A 19,158-nucleotide genomic window follows, 5' to 3' on the forward strand; every position below is an offset into this window, starting at 1 on the left:
AACTCGTCTGTCACAGTTCTTCAACGCCCAGAAATGAATACAGATACTCCTACATCAGTAAAAGAATGAAGGCGTTAAATCAATATGCGCTTTCCCTTGTAATTTGTTCAGTCCAAGAATCAATGGTAAGTGTTTGTTTCTCTGTATGTATGTGCAACACACATGCTTCTAGTTTTTTACATCTTCGATCGACATTGAATTCTACAGCTCCCTACCACGTAAATAATTGCGGAACATGACGTCCTACATGTCTTGTCTTGTTCGACAATCACAATTACTACCAAGTTTCAATGTTAAATTTACCAGCCCTTTCCAGTTTCCTGAGCCACCCCGAAGCAGCCTCACCGCCCTTTTCACGGACAACTTCTTCTAGTGCAGCTGTAACATCAGCGGGCATTTTGGTAGAAGAACCTGCAACGTATACTGCAGCCCCAGAGCATAACATGTTCCACACTCTTTCACTCTGCTCCTTTATCTTGTGTTGTACATAAACCTTTTGAGGCTGATCCCTAGAAAAAGCAACAAAAAAACCACCACCCTCTTTCAGGGACAGCACTCCCTTGTCCTGGGCATGATTTAACCAGAAGTCCTTATATAGAAAATCACTGTCTTCATTTCTACAGCCGAAGAAAAATAGAACATGAGCTGTTAGTTCTGTCACACTCTGTGCAGCCCTTTCCTCAATAAATGCTCGAAACGGTGCACATCCAGTTCCTGGTCCAATAAGCACAAGAGGAACGGATGGATGTGGAGGAGGTAGGGATCCTTTGTGTATCCAACATGGTATAAGAATTTCTGCACATAAGCACGGTCACACTGAGAAATGCTAACCAAGTTAAAATGAAGAGTGCATTTTATTAAAGCTACAGGTGGAGCAGTGAACAGAAGGGAGGAAACAGAAAGGTTCCTGGTTATAACTAAAAGAAGCAATGTGTACCTTCATTTGGGCTGAGCCCCGCCAGCCATGTGGAGCAGAGACCATGCCTTGTCCTCTTGAAAGGAGTAAGCCATGATACAATACTAACAGTCAAGTGAATCCGATTTTGATGTGTTAATGGGGATGATGATATGGAAAAGGCTCTTTTCTTTAGTGGAGGTGTTAGTTGCACCAACCATTCAAAAGGCATGCGTACCGAGGGAAATTCCTCCAATACCTAAAAGTAGCACAAAATCATATCTTGAAAGGTAAATTCCAAATATAATGGTCTATTGCCACATAACTTTTACATACTAACATTTTATTGCAAGGATGTTGTTAAGAAAATCTTCAGTAAATGCATTACTTACTTCTAGAACAGTCCGACTCTCCTTTTGATTGTACTGGTAAAGGTCATCTCTTCCTTCAGGAGAAGCAAAATACTGAAGCCTTTCTTTTTCGTGTTCAGCTGTTGCAAAATAACTCATGACCTACAAAGGAACACTAGAGTTGAGAAGCGGCATCGGTAAGATATCAAACAACTAGAAAAGAGGTGTATGAGATGAAGGATTCAGGGGAATTGCTCTTGCCTCAAAGAAATACCGCCGAGGGGAAGCTGATGCAACATCCATTGCCAAAGCAACAAAGGTCTTTAACTTGATGCGATCCGTCAAGCCATTCACGGTTGAACCTTTGGACCCTTGATCCCCACCCTTTGCTCGAATCTGGGCAGACAAAAAATAGTTTCCTCTTTAATAACTGACTGACTGGTTGAGAAGATATAATAAGGCCTACCTCTAATTTTCTCCTTTGTAATGAATAAACTCAAGAATCATGCATTCAAGAAAGAAAAAAAGATGTATTGTCTAAACCATGATAAATAGCTTGCCACTAAAGCAATGATACGGTGAAGGCAAATTGTATTTAATTTAGCAACAAATGTGGTCCGGAAATGTATATTGACACTAAAGGAAGTTGCCTCAGGTGTCGTTAAAAACACAAGGCTACAAGAAGCTAAACAAAAGAGATAGAATAAAACAGAGCCACGTACCGTTATGTAACAATCTGGATCCAAGTTACAGCGTTCAATGAAAGCATTAACGGCTGATGGATTTTGACTTGGTAGAATTTCTAAAGCGTCGCCCACTTGATAACTGATGGCCTAACATAACAAAAGTTCAACAATCTTTCAATCTCTTCATGTGTTAACAAGATGACTGAGCTAACAACATCATATGGAACAAAGAACATACAGAAGATGGATCTTCCAATTCAAAGTGGCGCACGTCTCTGTCAGAACCCTCATTAGTCAAACGTTGATTTGTTACCTAAAAAAGGTTAATAGTAGCATGATCAGCATAAATTAAACAAATGAGGATGAACACTAAATTACAACACAATCGTTACACCATCAATCTATTCTAGTCACGACAAAGGAGGAGCAACCCTCAGTTATCCAATTCTATCTCCATCCGGTTGTTTATTATACTACAGCCCAGCTATTATTCATTAGTAGTTCATTAAGGTTAGACTTTTCTTCGAGCATGGTAAATATCTGAACATGCCAGCTAAACCTACTGAGCAAAGCAGCATCCCTTTCCCGACACAGACCTGCAGGTTGAGATCGGTCGTGCAGGCAAGCATCTCACAGTATAATGGACTGTTAAGGCGTATACATAACAAGTAATAGGTTATTGACTAGTGCTATAGGGGCTGCCTTGCAATTAGAGCTTGCACATGGTGGAGACTTGGTCACTGAAAATAACATTGGTAAGAGAAGCTAAATCCAGCATAAGGTGCCAGATCACTCAACAGGAAATATATTCCATATGCTATGCATAATATTAATTTATAGGTAAGGTCAGCTCAAAATCGCCACCAAGTAAATTATAGGTTATGAAGTCTACTTTATATGAATAAGACCGAAGGCTTTAAATAGTGTTATTCTGGTAATTGCAGGCGGGCAGGGCTTTTGGAAAACGTGTCCCTTTAAGACCTTAACTACTAATGAATTTGGTGAGTACTGCAGATGTAAGTTTCACAGGAGCAAATACTACATTCATTAACTTAATACTCAACATAGGGCAATATCTTATACTCCCTCCATTCCATAATTCTTGTCGAAATATTACATGTATCTAGACACTTTTTAGGAATAGATACATCCATTTTGGGGCAAATTTGAGACAAGAATTATGGAACAGAGGGAGTACATAACTAGAGAAGGTTCTCTAGAGATGACTGTATACTCATATTTAGAACGGCTGGATCACCTACCTTATAATGAAACTATAAATGAGCAATAAGAATATAATGAAAAATGAATTAAACTGTTAAACACTTGGAGTGGAAACAGAACATGCCATCTTTAACATGTATTGTGGCTCTCCATCCTTATGGAACTTTAGAGCAGGGGAAATTGAGCGTGCTCTCTCAATTAATTTCTTGGAGTCTGGTGAATAGATAACAGATATAATCTTTAGAAGAGATATTCCACAACAGTTTACAGGATACCGCAAACATTAGTATTATTGAACTCGCACCTGAAACAATGGAATCTTGTGGAGCATCATCCGAAGAGTAATATATGACGTCGATCTTTGCATCCCCCAAATTATTGAGATTAGGATTAATGATATCAGAAATTCTTGGTAGAAGTGATGGATTTGCTTGATTCAGTGATTTCCACAGAGACAGCAACCAAGGATCTAGAGCTCCTTCATATCTGGTATACAGCAACAAAAGAATCCATTAGTAGTTTTGAGGAATTTCTTTCCAGCAGGAAGAAATAATAATGGTGCTTCAAATTTTGACAACCAGAAAAAATATTGCAGTTTGAGTTCTGCAAAACATGCAAATGAATATAAATATAGCAACAACAGCAGATACGAATGATAGATATTAACATTACCCTGAAGGGTGTTGATCATCTCCCAGGCCTATCTCTACGATGGGTTCTGCACCAAGTTGTAAAATCCTTCTATCGATCTTCTTTGCAGCAAACTGCAGTGCATACACAACAGTGAAGAGGAAAACAGAAACAAGAAGCCTATATGATTTTCTAAACTGACAACGTGATCCAGAAGCAACAGAGGACAAACTACATGAGGCGCTGTAGCTGAAATAGTAATGAGAAATGATCATGGTTGAGCATGCAGCAAAATGTTTAGAACACATAGAAACATATTACTTTGCCAATGTTCATACTAGAATTGGGGGTGATTAGGCATCACCTAGGAGTTTTTGACTTTTTTCCGGCTGAGTCACAGGTTGCAAGCATTCACTACAGCAGCAAACCAATACTACTATACAAGGCACAAACAAGTTATCTCTCCCAAACATCAGTATTCAGTAGGAACCGACCCAAAAGCAAGTGATAGCCATCATGTGATGTTTCTAATAACCATATACTTTCTCTAGCACTGCACAAAATTGTTGAATGCTCTTATGCTCTATCCAGGATAAATTCCCCAAAAATAATGAACTACAGATCATTTCGGCCGCATATCATCGTATTAAAAACACCACGGAGCGGAATAGCAAGATAATAAATCCCAGTGAAAAGACTAACATTATACTTCTGGTAACCTGAATCGCCGAGCCCAAATACGGCATAACGGAACCCTTCCAGCCAGCGGGCACCAAGATCCTTCTTAAGAAGGTACCTCCAAAACCTCTGCAAAACTCGAAACAAAATCTCGATCAGCAAAGTGAAGTCGGAAAACTTCCAAAACGAAAATTTATTTCAATATCCCTACCTTCATGGAATCGGGGGAATCACCCTGCCCAGTGGTTGACACGACGAAGACCACAAACCTTTCGCCCGGCAAGCAACTCTGCAGAATAAGCAGAAGAGGTTTCACATGACCTCAGACGGAAGGGGTTACAGGGTGAGTTTTGTAGGGCGCCGAGCTTACGGGATCGAATCTATCCATGGAGATGACTTCGACGGCCCGGCAGCCACCGCGCTCGGCCTCGCGGCCCACGCGTTCGGCAGCGTCCATAGCGTTTCCGGTCTGGGACGCGTAGAGCACTACGAGGCGGCCAGTAGCCAGCAGCGCAGGTCGGGCCGGCGGCGCGGACGACGACGGCGCCATGCCGGAGTCAGAAGCGGCTATGCGAGATTTTTTTTGTTGTCGTTGTTGTTGTTGTTGAGAGGACGGTGATGCGAGATTGGGGTTCCTCTCTGTTTGGGTTTGTTCGTTCGCCCCATCCCAGTAGCCCACTATAGTACACGAGCCAGCCCAACTAGTTCACCTGGGCCTTCATTCCTGTGCGGATCGTAGTTGCCACCACGTGATAGGGCCGTTGCTCCGCAAGTCCATTTCAGAGATCAGTCTGTTTGCTCGATCGAAAGTAAACAGAGATGGAATAGCATCATCACCTTGACACCTTCGTTCCCCCTCAAAAAAAGAAAAAACCTTGACACCTTCGATAGCTTTTTTAGGGAAGACTTTGTCGAACGATTGAGGCTCTACTCTTTCTTTTACGTGGACAGTATTCCACAAGCTTCCACATGCACTGGCGAAGGTAACAATTTGGAGGCTCGTGCCGGGGACGGACGGGGCAGTTGAACGAATTTTAGGTAGTTGGGATATGGTTGCTCTCTCTCTCGGCTGTTGCTCGTGCAGATTTGCACGACTCCTTGTCAGCTAGCCCCGAGTGTCTTCTCTTTCACACGCTGTAACATGTACACCTCTATAAATTGCCAATGCAACCAAATCGATCACCAAGCCTCACGGCCATCCGTCCTGTGAGAAGTCGAGAGAACGCATGCAGAGCCGCTGAGATGGATAACCTCCACGGAGAGGACGAAGCGCACACGCTCCCTCGCTTCTCGGACTTCTCATTGCCGTCCACGCCACCGCCTGCATCGCCCTTGGCCTTGCCTGACGATCAGCAATGCCCCCTCGCAGAGCTTCAGCAGCCGCAACCGCCGCCGTGGTGTAATCCTCCTCTGAACTGTCAGATGATGATGCTGCCGGAGATGGTGGACTGGTCGTCCCTTTTCCAGACGCCCGGTCCTGCTGCGCCATCGGAGCGGCAGGAGGAAGCCGTGCAGGCGGATCAGAACGGGGAGAACGACGGCGAGGCGAGCAGCGGGGGTAGTGGCAAGGAGAAGGCTATGGGCGGCGCTGGGAGGTCGGGGAAGAAGAAGAAGAAGAAGGTGAGCAAGCCGCGCTTCGCATTCCAGACCAGGAGCGAGAACGATATCTTGGACGACGGCTACCGGTGGAGAAAGTACGGGCAGAAGGCCGTCAAGAACAGCTCCAACCCGAGGTAATTAAGCAACTAATGTTCGGTTATCAATTATGATCCATTTCCTACGCTCATGCATCTAGATTAGCATGGTGCATGTTAGGATTGCATACACATATCCTGCCATCCTCCTGGGTTACGTTCAAATGTACTCCTGAAGGCATGCATCTTGTAGAATTAGGGAAGGAGCTAAAGATGGAGGTTCAACGCTCCCGAACTACTGAATGCGCCATGCATGCGCATGAAATGCATTATGTAGTATCATCCGTTGTAGGTGAGTTGGGTGTGCCAATGAACCCGGATTAATTATTTTACTATTTCAGTACAAATGTTTTTTTAGAGGTGTACAATGTTTTTTAGACAGATCGCCTAGGTGCACAAAGTGGTGTTAGGATGAGAGTTGTGCTGCATCCTCGCAAGTCACGAAAATGATGTGGTCGAGGAGGCGGCCGAAGGAGGTGAGGGGGTCGAGGAGGGGGGGGGGTTGATTTTTCTACCCACATAGGTGCGTGCCTCGATTATCTGGCCGTTCGTGAATGCATCCCCGTATTGCGATCCGCGTCGATTAGGTGTCTAATGGACAGACAATATGAGTACTATCATAGATACGTAACTGTTCATGACACCACTAGACAGCGCATGTGTGGGCCCCGCGCGCTGAATGCATCGTGTGCGGCAATTCTGCTGCCCACTCTCTCTCTACAGTTGTACTACTGTACTATTCTCTTCTCTCTCTCTCCTAGCTCCGAACAGTGCACAAATAGTGTTTTGAACTCTACTCTCTCTCCTAGCATGTACTGCTCCCAACACTGTAGACAGTGTTTTGGTGTTTTGGCATTGGTTCATAGTCTTTCGATGGAGACGTACTTACCCAAGATATACTCGGCGATAAGCTCCAGCCTAACACAGACTGCTGCTCAAAATGAGATGAATATTTGGGCTCCCGAGTAATGACACCTGTGTATTTTGGAAAGGATGGGAGGACGAAAAGTAAAGCAGTGCACTGTTCCGTTCGAGCCTCGTGTGCGGTGGGTGTTCCTTCCCACGAGTTTTATTCCATCGACGAAAACAAATCTAATTCAACAGTCGCAATCAGAAAACCAGGGATATCCGTATAAAAAATAAACGAGCTATTTAAGAAGAGAGCGACACGAGCACAAGCATGCGTCACCTTATTAGCAGTTCTTCTAACAAAGGACAACTTAAAACCCGGGAAGGAGGAAACCCACAATTTCATCTCCCAAAAAATCTGACCACACACAGTGTGTTCCTTCCTGAGACGGCGCATTGACACGTCTCCTCCTATCGTGGTCGTGTGACCAGGGAGGACTAGCGTATAGGACCCGCATCTGGCAACTGAACCCAGGAGGCGAATATGCAGTGTCACCCTGTCACTCACCTCGTCTATAGAACGCAGGACGTACCATCTGGTTTGTGGCTAGTTAGTGCGCAAAAGGATCCGCTAGACCGCAGAAGATCATAGGCAGCGTGGCCCATATGAACAGTACCCTGCGGGTCTATTCTCCCTCCGTGTGACGCCAGCGACTTTCGGGTAGACTGTTAAGCGGCCTGCAAAATACCATTTGTACACTAACATGGCCCGTATCCCCATGAATACGGGCGGTCGAGATAATCGGGGTAGGCACCCATCGTAGCAGCAAGACTTTCCCCCGAGGAGGGGTAGCTGCGGTGCTCATCGGTTCGCTAGTGACGCAAAATCGCGTCGGCACGGTGACCAATATGGGTGGCATGCAACAATAGGCATTCGTGGAGGCGGCGGGTAGTCACCAGCCATGATTCTGGTCGGGAACAGGGCAGGGGAGGTTCGGGGAGGGCAAGGAGGCGGCGAACCAAACGAATCGAATGTGAAAAACCTGTTTCGGGCAGTTGGAGTTTCCCGTATATACGCTTCTCGTTTTAGGGAATGGCTTCATTCTTGGTTCCAAATTTCAGGAAGAGGGGAGAGAAAATAGGAAGTTTCTTTAAAAAAATTAGGGGCCGAGAACCACATACGAAACCTGCTAGAGCACTTTTTGAACTTTCCAGGGAACATTGTCATTTTTGAAGGATTGAGAATGGATATAGGGAACGTGCTAGCTAGGGATGCTCTCACATCCCGCGATCACCTCATGCATAACCTTATCGCTCAATTTTGTTTCATCTTCCATTGTTTCATGTCTAACCTATTCTTCTAAGCTTTAGCCAACAACAACTTCTGCCTACTCACCATGACAAGTCCAACGTATATAACCTTCCATGAAACCCTTAGTCGACAAGTGTAGCTACAACGTCCCTCACGATGGGAAAATTTCATGTTACCACAAAACGACATAGACAACATGTTTGACATTTCCCTACCTTCTCATATAATTGTTGGACTTGGAGAAGCCCATACAAAGCATCAACTAAACTATGTGTCGTTCTCTTCCCGTACATCTTCCGATCCATTGATCCCTACAATACAAAACTAATTAGTCCAAATGAAAACACGGAATTAGCATTTCTCCAAATTTCTCCATGAACCAAGAACTTTTGATGGGTTAGGGCCTTCAAGAATTGGAGGAGGATTGAGAGCTTTCGATCCGAGGAAAGGTGGGACTTGAGGAGCAATGGAGATATAGCTTTTGGGGGACATGAGGTGAGGATCTTGGCAAGGGAATCAAGCTACAAGCTTCAAGGAGAGAGGATTCCACCCATGGTAACGACAGTAGTGAGGATGCTCCATTGAGAAGGATCCAACCTTACCAAGGGCCGGTAACACCCACAAAAAGGTAAGGTGGATAAGTCGATGGAAACATTGCATAACGGAGGAGCACCACCTATCGACATCACAAGGGGCCCTGCCTTTGGTAGTTGATGAGGAATTGAGAATATTTAGAGAAGGTTGCACCGACCATCACCACAGTAGACCAACATGCCATCATAGGCCAATAGGGATGCGAGGTTTACTTGGTGAAGTACGTGATAAAGTTTTTTTTTGTCCAAACAAGCCTCACGTGGACTGGGCGACTCACAACCTCACGTGGAATAATTGACATCAGTTCAACATTGTTAATTAAGGCAAAGCCTCCAAGAAATCGTAAAAATCTACTTATATGAATAGTTGGATATCGAGGGAGGAAGAAATGGGATGAAAGGAGGCACAAGCAAGGCTGGGTAGAGCACCCGGTGATGCATATATACATCTTAAGCCATTGTGAACTTTGAGATGGTTCTAATTAAAGAGTATGTTTCCATTTAGATTGTAGCATGCGCATATGGTTGCACGTGACACATGGACATAATTGCTGCTCCCTACGATACCAAATTAAGTGCACTAGATCCACTCCCTCAAAAAAAAAATGCACTACATCCACCATAAAATGTTTCAGTAATGTTTTGATTTGGTTGGTATAATATATTACTATGTTTTTTTATATAAGATTGGTCAAAATTTACGAATTTTGACAGTCCACAAAATATATATACGCCATATATTTTTTTGGAACAGAGTGGGTATAATATTATTCACACACATGGTCTCGTGTGTACATTGTCACCATAAGCATCAAATAATTCGGGCACCGCCATTTTTTTCTCTGGTATACTTACCTCATCGATCTATTACTGACCATGATCGAAGGAGCTACTACCGTTGCACCCATCCAACGTGCAACATGAAGAAGCAGGTGCAACGCCTGGCCAAGGATACCGACATCGTGGTGACCACATACGAGGGCACGCACAACCACCCATGCGATAAGCTCATGGAGGCGCTCGGCCCCATCCTGAAGCAGCTTCAGTTTCTCTCCCGGTTCTAATCATCCGCAAGCTTCTAGTACATGCATAATAACCTGGTCAAGCCACACAAATATAAATGTAATTAATACACTTGACATGCACGTATATATGTATACTAGCCGCCAAATTGACGTGGGGAAGTAAAGGAGAAGAATGTGCCTACCTCCCCACTAAGGTACAACTCCCTATGTAGCGTGTGTAAATGTAAATTCGTGTGTACTTGAGCCTTGTGACCATGTTATGTAATTGCAAACACAAACAATTACCCGCTAATTGAATTCATTGTTATTTTGAATCTCATGGTAATTTGTTACTCCATATGATGACACCGTTACTACTTTCATGTTGTCACACAAGAATTATCTATCACGGTCCAATGAAATTTCCGTAGCATGGTGAAAAAGGCATTGCTCTAAATTGGGATTTATAGCGTTAGATGGAAAAGGATCTAAGGGGATGAAGTGGCCTTGGACGAGCAGCAAGAGTTTAAGCCCACAACGCATATCTGAGCTATAGTCCGGACGTTTAAGGCCCATAAAGTGATCCCACTACGAACAAGCCCATAGCGTTACGCCCCTATGCCGCCATCATTCCTCCCGAGGAGCAACAGCTATGCGCCCTTCTCTTTTTTCTTCCGCGGTCACAAACTTCGCGTTGACGATGCGGTCAAAGAAAAAACTTCGCCTTCACGATTACAACTCACCTTGGAGAAAGTATCATTTATAGTCCATATCCCGTGAGACCATGCAGCAAGAGAGGTAGACCGTTGCGGCCGCGTACTGTGTGCAACTGCATCCCGGATGTGCATAACTCAGCCGTCTCCTCCCGCCGGATAGATCCCTGCCCCAAGCCGAGCCAAATCCACCACCGTAGTCATCTCGTGAAGACTGTTGGCTTGCTTTATTTTGTTCGTACCCGTAGCGAGTAGTCAGGCTGGGCGTTCGCGTTTACCTGAAATTTCGGATCGGGTAATTCGGGCTTTTGAAACTTCGGGTTTCCAAAAATGTTACCCGAGTTTGGTATGAGAAAAGGATAACCCGATATTTCGGGTGCCCAAAATTTCGGGTTCGGCTAATCCCGGATTACCCAACAACAGCACAACACATGCGACGGGGGACGAGGAACTATGGCGGGAAGACGATGGGAGATCGACTGATCGAGGATGCGAGGAGACGGAGGAGGCGGGGAGTCGTCGACCTGCCCTGTTGTCTCACAACATCGCATCACCATACGCGCTGAACGCAATCGAGCGAAGAAGATGGAGGAGGAGGGGAGCTGTGGTGGGGTTGCATTGTCGCCGGCCTCGTTTCGCACGCAGTGGCAGCGATCCGCGAGATCGGAGTTGCGGCGGACTTTTTTCTCTGATGGGGTTGCGGCAGTTGGAGAAGCGAGAGCTGAACTGCAACCTGCATACCTGCATGTGCGCTGGATTTAGGGGAAAATGAGAGGTTTGAGTGGGCTGTCTGTTACAAATCAATGAAATGGGGCTGCAAGTGGAACTATTTATATTGGGTTGTTGCCTTGTGCTGCGGGATTTTAATTTTTGTTCGGTTTTTTCGGGTACCGCAAAGTAAATCCCGAATTTCCTATGCTAATTCGGATTTCCAAATCTGACACCCGACCTAACACCCGGTGTATAGGTCTTTGGGTTATTCGGTTTCGGGCTTCGGGTGTTTTGCCCACCCTGAGCGAGTAGTAAGTGCTCTGCTAGGCATGTTTGTAGTTGGGTTTGCTTCGGTATACGTTAATTTGTGTCCAAATTACCGGTGTTAGAATTTGTCATGTTCTTGTTCATGAATAATCACAAGAATCATTCTTTCTCTCAAATTTGCTGTCTGTCATGTTCATACCTAATGGGAACTGACCTCCTAGTGGCCCCCAATTCCTTCACATCGGTGGATAATAATTGGAGACGAGAACACCCGCTCGTTTAGTCCGGATTTTCTAGATTCTAACTCAAATTCCCTAGATTCCCAACCGATCCCTGCCGAGAAATCAACAAACGAACAAGCATGATGGGGAATTATCCTGTTCATGCGCGAAGGACAAAGAGGTATGACGAATTCGTAGGACAGATAAAATTCAATATTTATTTTATGATTGCAAAAATGTATTTTAATGTGTTTGATTTGTATTTTTAATAATTCTTTATAACGTTTTGTTTTTAACATTCCATTTTTCAATGGGTTTCATACAAATATAATGTTGAATCACATACAATTATAAACTGTCAAATGTGTAATAATCTTGGTGCTATGTATTTTCTAATAAACTAATATTTCACGTAAGGATAAAACTCATTTAGGTGGATATATTATCAAATAAGGTCTTTATAAGAGTAAATACATAGTTAAATGTTTTTGTTTGTAGAAACATCTCCATACTTACATACTTAACAAAACAACTTTTCGGTTTGCTATACTTAAGTCGCATGATTTTTATTTATGAATAAGTTGATTATTATGCAGTCGTTGGATATAAATTGTGCTTTAAGATTCGGAACGAAAGAGAAAGGAGTGGCTTAGATACTATTGACTGAGAACTTAAAAAATCAAGCACCTGAGATATGAACACACATATAGATATTTGGCATAACAAATGGAGTCAATTTCAATGAACCAAGGTTTTTGGGAGAGTCGTCTCACCGAGTCAAAGTTTTTGCTAATTTGCCCACAGAACCACACATTTTCGGTCAGACTGCCTCAACTAGCCCAAAACGCAGGTTTAAGCCCATTTGACGAAATTCCTTACAGGTGGACCTCGACTGTCAGGTGGACCAAGGAGAGAAGAAGTATCATTTAGTAAGTTGGCCCATTATCTGCCAAGCCAAAGATCAAGGGGGGCTACGTGTAGTGGATCTTTCTATTAAAAATATTTGCTATCTAGGAAAATGGCTCTGGATGCTAGAAAATGACAATGGCCTGGCCAAATATCTCAAGAAATACACTCTCAGCTAATGTATATGGAAAATGGTCAATCTCATTTTTGGCATGGTTCGATGGTGGTTAAGGATATTTATAACAATTTTAGTGTTGAAATATTGTTGGTAATGGCAAGAATATTAGATTCCGGGAGGATATCTGGATGGATGACTTAGATTTTAATTGTAGATATAGCAACATGTTTAACATTTTCTTAACTCGTTGCTACTATGTTGACTGAATCAGTGTTGGAAACGACATCGTAAAAAATCGAAGAAAAACACTTCATGAACGAGGAAACATACAAAGTTTACAGGCGAGTAACAAATTGTATGTTCGTTGAATCTCCCGCAAGGGGTTATCTCTACGATTGATAGAGCTCGCACACATTGTCTATGGAGTGGATCCAAAGAATCAACGTAAGCAATCGCTGGATTCATGGGACATGGTCTGCAAACCTAAAGATAAAGGTGGTCTTGGCATCCTTAATCTCAGACATCAAAATGATGCTCTGCTTATGAAACATCTTCACAAGTTTTATAATAGAGCTGACATTCCTTGGGTAAGGCTTGTTTGGCAAACCCACTATCGTGATTCTGTACCCCACTTGGATAAGCTTTGTGGATCATTTTGGTGGAAGTATGTGATGAAGCTTTCAGAGCAATTCTTGCTGTTTGCCTCTTGTCATGTTCAGGATGGACGTTCAGTGAGCTTTTGGCTGGATCCATGGCTTGGTCAGCCTTTTTGTTTACAGTACCCGAGAGTATTTTCCTTTGTCAAGGAGTTTGACTGGTCTGTTTTTCGTGTTCATAACACTGGCTCAATGAACCAAATGCTTCACTTGCCTTTGTCGGAGGAGGCGCATGAGGAGTACCTTAATGTGATTCAGATGGGTGCTCTCCATCCGGTTGATCATTCTTTGGCTGATTCCTGGACCTTTACATGGGGCGAGGTCTATTCTTCGAGTCGACGTTATGGGTTGAATTTTGCTCATCTTCCCTCAAGACCTTAGTTTGTCTCACTTTGGAAGAGTAGGTGCATTCCTTGAGTGAAAGTTTTGCTTGACTTTTAATGAATGATCGTCTCAATACGAGGGTTTTACTTCGATGGAGACACTGGAATGTTTCTGATGTTGATACATGCCCTCTTTGTCACTCGAGTGCTTTGGAGGATTGGAAGCATCTCTTCTTTACTTGTCAATTTAGCCAGAGATGCTGGAATTACCTTCAGATTGTGTGGCCAGCTGGAGGGAATGTGGCGGCAATTCTTCAGAGGGCTAGGAGAGATTTTGGACAGTCTTTCTTCATTGAGGTTGTGGCTCTTTGTTGTTGGCATATCTGGAAGCAGCGATATAACTGGATCTTTGAAGGAGTTCGTCCTAGCTTCAGGTCTTGGCCGCGGAATTTTAAGGAGGATATTGCTTTGCTTCGATTTAGATTGAAGCCCGCTCTGCTTCATGTTTTTTCCACTTCGTTAGATAGCCTTGTATAGTTTATTCTTTTAGGTGAGCCTTTCTTTGACCTTTTGTAAAAAGCTTGTACATTGTACTATTTTGAATAATATATTCACTGTCGGGACCTCCCCGACAGTTTCGGGTCAAAAAAAAAATTGTAGTCGTAGAGGACTAATAGGAGTAAAAAAACCTTAATGAGACAAGGTTTAAAGAATAAGGAAGTAGACAAAATTTTCAAACGATTTTTTTTGTTGACAACAATTTTTTTGAAGTCACATAAATTATTAAAAAAAATCTCGTATGGGCCTAGGGTATATATATAGCTGGGACCGGGCGGGGGGGGGGGGGGGGGGGCACGGCGTGCCCGGCCCGTGACCGTGCCTGGGCCTTGGCCTGGCCTTGGCCTTCGGCCCGCAGGCCGCATGACACGACCGTTTAATTTTATTTATTTATTTTTCATAGCTCGGAAGCCTTCTCATATTTTTTTCTGACCCATCTTTTAACCCTTCGAGCCAATCTTCCCTTCATTTTCTTCTCGCCCAATCGTATAGGTGGCCATCGGGCCGGCCCGGCCCGTCACTGGCCCGTCTAAGGTTAACCGGAGCCTCGCGTTAAAGGTGCCTTGCCGGGCTAGCCCGAAATCTCCTCCAGGCCCAGGCACGGTACCGAGCCCGGCAGGGCCAGGCCCGTTAAGGCCCGACGGGGCTAGTAAGCCCCCTCCTCCAAATATACAAAATAAAATAAAAAATACATGGATGCGGGGCAAAACTGAGGAGTTAATGGGCCAAATGTAAAATTAAGCTGGATTGGACAGATTTTGTAGAGTTGGAGGGCCATATCTAAAAAAATAAAAAAAGTTTAAACGGTGTGTCGGCCCGGCCCGAGGGCCCGAGGATGAGGCCCAGGCTTGGCCCCGGCAGGGTCTCGGCCTGGCCCGGCCCGATTAATTTGGGCTAAGCCCGGTGGGCTATTGGGCTGTTTGAAATGGCCCGGCGCGATGGCCACCTATACCTAGCCGGTGCCTCCTCCCGATCCAGCCCTAGGGGTGGAGCTGATTTATCTCTCGCTCCCTGGCCCAACCCGTCGCTCGTCTTCATGCTCGAGCGAGCGCCGCCACCCCCTACCCCCTCGCTCCGTCGCTCGTCTTACTCCTCGCGCGAGCGCCTCCACCGCAGGTATTTATATCCCCTTCAATTCTCTCGTTCCCGACCGTTTCTCCTCCCATCACCCCACGAACAGATCCAGCCCTTTACCTCCCCGTTTCATCTCCTTAATCTTCCCCAATTCGTAACTGAGGCAAAAATCAAGGTAGGGCGGCCGCCCTACCTTGCCCTACCGTGTCCTCCGCCCTTGATCCTGTTGTCATCCCTAGGCGGGGATTGTCATACCTAGGCGGGGATGTTCATGTTGAATAAATGTTCTGGGTACATGTTGTAGCACATTTATATTACTATATGACATCATGGATTACGAGTTGCAGACCTAATAAGAGATGGAATGCATTTTGAATTATGGTGGTCGTGCAATGTTTTTGTGTGAGGTGCACATGAATTTGATGTACCATATGCTTTTTTCCCCGAAGGGTTCTGTGTTGGACAGGGGGCTTAAGCAGTTAATTGCTTCTAGTTTCTTAATGAAAATCGTAAAGCTTTCTTCTAGTTAAGTATCTTTTGCAATTTTTGTTTCAGATTGCAGGAAAGGGGTGACAGCATCTAGTTTATTCTGTTAACTAAAAATGAACAAGGGGAAGATTTTCAAGTTGGCAAAGGGATTTAGAGGAAGAGCAAAAAATTGTATAAGGATAGCGCGGGAGAGGGTTGAGAAGGCCTTGCAATACTCCTACAGGGATAGGCGTAACAAGAAGAGAGATATGCGATCGCTATGGATTGAGCGCATCAATGCGGGTACACGACTCCATGGGGTATGCATCCGCGATTCATCACACTCAAACTGTGAAAAGGCATGTTCAACTGTTGGTGTTTGCCAGGATTGTCTAATCACAATAGTATTTTTATTTATTAAAAAAGAATCTCAATAGTTATTTAATGCTTATGTAAAACAAAGAGATCTAGAGTACACTGCCACTAGCCTTGCAATTTTGCCGTTTATGTAGCTCTTATCTTTTATCTGATACCAGGTGAACTATGGCAATTTCATGCATGGGTTGACGAAGGAGAATATCCAACTTAACAGGAAGGTGCTCTCGGAGCTGTCAATGCATGAGCCATACAGCTTCAAGGCACTTGTTGATGTATCTCGCACTGCATTTCCAGGGAACAGGCCACCTGCCCAAAAAGAGGGTCTAGCGGCTATTCTGTGAAACGATTTGTCTGTTAAATCACTGTGGTCATGATGGTCTTGGTTTTTTTCTCCAAGTTACTAGTAGTCTATGACTGTTGTCTTTCAACTTATATCCAGGAGGTGACTCGTGTAATCTGTGGCTTACATGTATGCAAGTCATTCCCTGTGGTTTAGCACGAAAATCTTTTGTTCATTTTGTGCCTTCCTGTTGGTCTTATGGATATAGTTCTCTATGCATCTTCGTCAATTTCAGCAATATGGATTATAAGTTCTGTAGCAATACAAATAGATTGGTGACTCTTTGTTAGTTTGTCATGGTGTCCATTGCTCTCAAATGTATATTGTCAAAGCACTTAGTTTGGAGAGATAAACAAGGAATATTGCAGGGACCTTCATTTTTAAGCAGAGTTAGAATTATGATATTCAGAATTGTTTTGAAGTGATGGATTCTTCCGGCTTGATTGCAGCAAATCCACTGTCTATTCAGAATTGTTTTGAAGTTAGTAAAAGCATCTTATATTTAGGAGCGGACCGGGTATTTATCACTCTGATTATACTTGACGTTCCACACATTGGTGTAGGCGTGTGGCAGACTACTACCACATTTTATCGATTCAGATGGGTTGCTACAGATCTGAACTCACTGTACTTCATATGCATATTTGTGATCAACTCCAGAAATAAAGGAACAAATTTCATTTGAGGCTTTTCTGCAACTGTGATATGCATTCAGTATGTGTGCTCTAGCCAACAATTCCTGGCCAATCCAGGAGAGAAGCGACAATGTGCTCTGGCCAACAATTCCTGGCCTATCCAGGAGAGAAGCGACAATGTGCTCTGTGAAAAATGCTGCGGTGTGTACAGAATGTTACGGGATAACTTTCTGGTGCGCCTGACCTCTCTTTTCCGAGCGGGATGCCGGGATACGAAGAAAACAGGGGAAGGAGTTCTCATCCTAGGACAATTATCTTCTGCAGATAGGTTGTGTTTGATTCTCTTTTCCAAGTCTGTAACGAATTGCACATCAGATCTGCGCCTCACTTTTGTCTCCATGCTTCCCTTCATAAACATCTGTCTCCACGCCAGTGTGAACGCCGCATGCTGATCAGACCACCAAAGCCATGGATGCAGCGAGTGCGCTTTGAGCTGCTGGTTTCCTCTTGGCTGGAATGCACTGCTGTATTTATCAGTCCATGAGGAATAAAGCAGACGTCCATGATTGCATTATCGAACAGTGTAAGTAGTATTTCTGAAGAAAATATAAATGCAAAACCTTTCCTCAATCCACAACTTTTTCTCTTCCTCCTGGTTATGTTTGAAGAAAGTATCTAAAAGTTACATAAAGAGACCCTGTTATACTGTCAGTATTGGATTGTCTGTGCTGGAATTCTGGAACAGACAACAGACAGTTGTGTGAACAGCCATGGAAGTTCTCCGCTTCCTTGTACATGTCATGTTCTTTTCTCGCCTTTTCGATTCAGATAGTATGTCGCAGGGTACCACATATCGAGCATAAATCTTTGGTTTTGGAAGCTGCGTATCTTAATTGACTAAGCTGTCGTGCATCTTAATCTAAGACGGCACTGTTAGATCTTACTGTGATTGCATCTGCTGTTTGCCTAGAATGACTGCGTGAAATCACAATATCAGATGGGACTGCTGCGGAGCTTCCCATCCTGCTAGGTGCTTTCTGCATGACGGTCTGACGGAGACAGCATAGGTGAATCACGCATAATTCACTACTACTCCGTAGGAGGGATTTCACAGAACATCCCTGAAGAGTTTAGTAGACGATGGGATCTAATCTCTGTTGGTTTGCGCGCCAAGTTGTAAAAAATGTCCCATCCACTGGATGATTCTTTTTTCTCTCTTTAGCCCATGATTCATACAAGATTACAAGTTTCATTTTCAGGTTAGCTAAAGCTTCACCATTGGACTATTTCGGTGAGGATATACCAACCCAAAGTTAACATCATACCATGCAGGAAAGCAAGATAGATTGAACTACAGTATTATTTATCTTTTGAACCCAAGCACGTTGAAGTGATCAATTGGAGCAGATGAGTTGCTTGTCACCGAGTCCTGAGATTTGGTGGCCATCTAAGGAAAACAACTGGCCTAATAAGCTCATCTGAGCACGTCTACTCAAGAGAATTGTGCGAGAGAGTTTGACCTATTGCTCCTGACGTTGCAAGTTGCAACCATAATAGTTGGTGCCACCTTCCCTCTCTCTAGAAGAATAGTTCAAACGTTTAGCATGCTAGTGACATACTGACATGTTTCGTAGTATATTTGTAGCATTGGTTCCGACGTTGCTTTTGAACACACAGTTCCTCTTCTGTTCAGCTCTTTTCTGTCCCATCTGACAAGTTCTGATGATACGAACTTCCTCCCCTTTTGTTCATCAGGTGGATATAAACACGTCGAAATTCACTCGTTGTAACTCGTATACGAATCACCGAAGCACACAATTGATGCTTCTCCTTGTCCCTTCGTGAAATAGATCATAACGAATTCACCATAAGATT

The 19,158-nt window shown here is 44.0% G+C and overlaps 3 protein-coding genes across 6 annotated transcripts; 2 read left to right on the forward strand and 1 right to left on the reverse strand.

Moving 5' to 3' along the window:
* Positions 1 to 56: 56 nt before the first annotated feature.
* On the reverse strand, positions 57 to 5,090 carry LOC100841131 (NADPH-dependent diflavin oxidoreductase 1). 3 transcript variants are annotated; one of them, XM_014899000.2, is made up of 12 exons: positions 4,834 to 5,090; positions 4,675 to 4,752; positions 4,488 to 4,592; positions 3,828 to 3,919; positions 3,460 to 3,641; positions 3,280 to 3,368; positions 2,170 to 2,244; positions 1,968 to 2,078; positions 1,507 to 1,641; positions 1,288 to 1,407; positions 938 to 1,154; positions 57 to 795 (listed from the first exon to the last, which is right to left on the reverse strand). In XM_014899000.2, exons 1-12 carry the CDS (start codon positions 5,011 to 5,013, stop codon positions 278 to 280), a joined length of 1,902 nt encoding a protein of 633 aa, XP_014754486.1. In that variant the 5' UTR covers positions 5,014 to 5,090; the 3' UTR covers positions 57 to 277. The 3 variants fall into 3 exon arrangements, with proteins under 3 accessions (XP_014754486.1, XP_010232268.1, XP_024315349.1); XM_010233966.2 differs by lacking the exon at positions 4,834 to 5,090 and having other exon boundaries at positions 4,505 to 4,592; XM_024459581.1 differs by lacking the exons at positions 1,968 to 2,078; positions 2,170 to 2,244; positions 3,280 to 3,368; ... (3 more) ...; positions 4,675 to 4,752; positions 4,834 to 5,090 and having other exon boundaries at positions 1,288 to 1,420.
* Positions 5,091 to 5,627: 537 nt separating this feature from the next.
* On the forward strand, positions 5,628 to 10,253 carry LOC100839199 (WRKY transcription factor WRKY24). Its single transcript, XM_003567036.4, has 2 exons — positions 5,628 to 6,196; positions 9,798 to 10,253. Exons 1-2 carry the CDS (start codon positions 5,628 to 5,630, stop codon positions 9,973 to 9,975), a joined length of 747 nt encoding a protein of 248 aa, XP_003567084.2. The 3' UTR covers positions 9,976 to 10,253.
* Positions 10,254 to 15,347: 5,094 nt separating this feature from the next.
* On the forward strand, positions 15,348 to 18,630 carry LOC100841435 (50S ribosomal protein L20). Of its 2 annotated transcripts, XR_002963561.1 has the most exons (4): positions 15,348 to 15,504; positions 16,018 to 16,250; positions 16,467 to 17,866; positions 18,616 to 18,630. XR_002963561.1 is itself a non-coding variant. In XM_003569693.4 (3 exons), exons 2-3 carry the CDS (start codon positions 16,065 to 16,067, stop codon positions 16,647 to 16,649), a joined length of 369 nt encoding a protein of 122 aa, XP_003569741.1. In that variant the 5' UTR covers positions 15,349 to 15,504; positions 16,018 to 16,064; the 3' UTR covers positions 16,650 to 16,940. The 2 variants fall into 2 exon arrangements, 1 of the variants encoding a protein (XP_003569741.1); XM_003569693.4 differs by lacking the exon at positions 18,616 to 18,630 and having other exon boundaries at positions 15,349 to 15,504; positions 16,467 to 16,940.
* The last annotated feature ends 528 nt before the right edge of the window (positions 18,631 to 19,158 follow it).

Source organism: Brachypodium distachyon, chromosome 2, assembly GCF_000005505.3.
Source record: "Brachypodium distachyon strain Bd21 chromosome 2, Brachypodium_distachyon_v3.0, whole genome shotgun sequence".
In the NCBI taxonomy this organism is placed as follows: Eukaryota; Viridiplantae; Streptophyta; class Magnoliopsida; order Poales; family Poaceae; genus Brachypodium; species Brachypodium distachyon.

Excerpts from the sequence above, each read along its gene's own strand:
- LOC100841131 (XM_014899000.2), bottom strand. The coding sequence starts at position 5,013 with ATGGCGCCGTCGTCGTCCGCGCCGCCGGCCCGACCTGCGCTGCTGGCT. Across the intron at positions 3,642-3,827 it reads GATGATCAACACCCTTCAGG|ATATGAAGGAGCTCTAGATC; the intron begins GTAATGTTAATA and ends GCTGTATACCAG. Across the intron at positions 2,079-2,169 it reads AATTGGAAGATCCATCTTCT|GCCATCAGTTATCAAGTGGG; the intron begins GTATGTTCTTTG and ends TTGTTATGTTAG.
- LOC100839199 (XM_003567036.4), top strand. The coding sequence starts at position 5,628 with ATGCAACCAAATCGATCACCAAGCCTCACGGCCATCCGTCCTGTGAGA. Across the intron at positions 6,197-9,797 it reads AAGAACAGCTCCAACCCGAG|GAGCTACTACCGTTGCACCC; the intron begins GTAATTAAGCAA and ends CCATGATCGAAG.
- LOC100841435 (XM_003569693.4), top strand. The coding sequence starts at position 16,065 with ATGAACAAGGGGAAGATTTTCAAGTTGGCAAAGGGATTTAGAGGAAGA. Across the intron at positions 16,251-16,466 it reads CGGGTACACGACTCCATGGG|GTGAACTATGGCAATTTCAT; the intron begins GTATGCATCCGC and ends ATCTGATACCAG.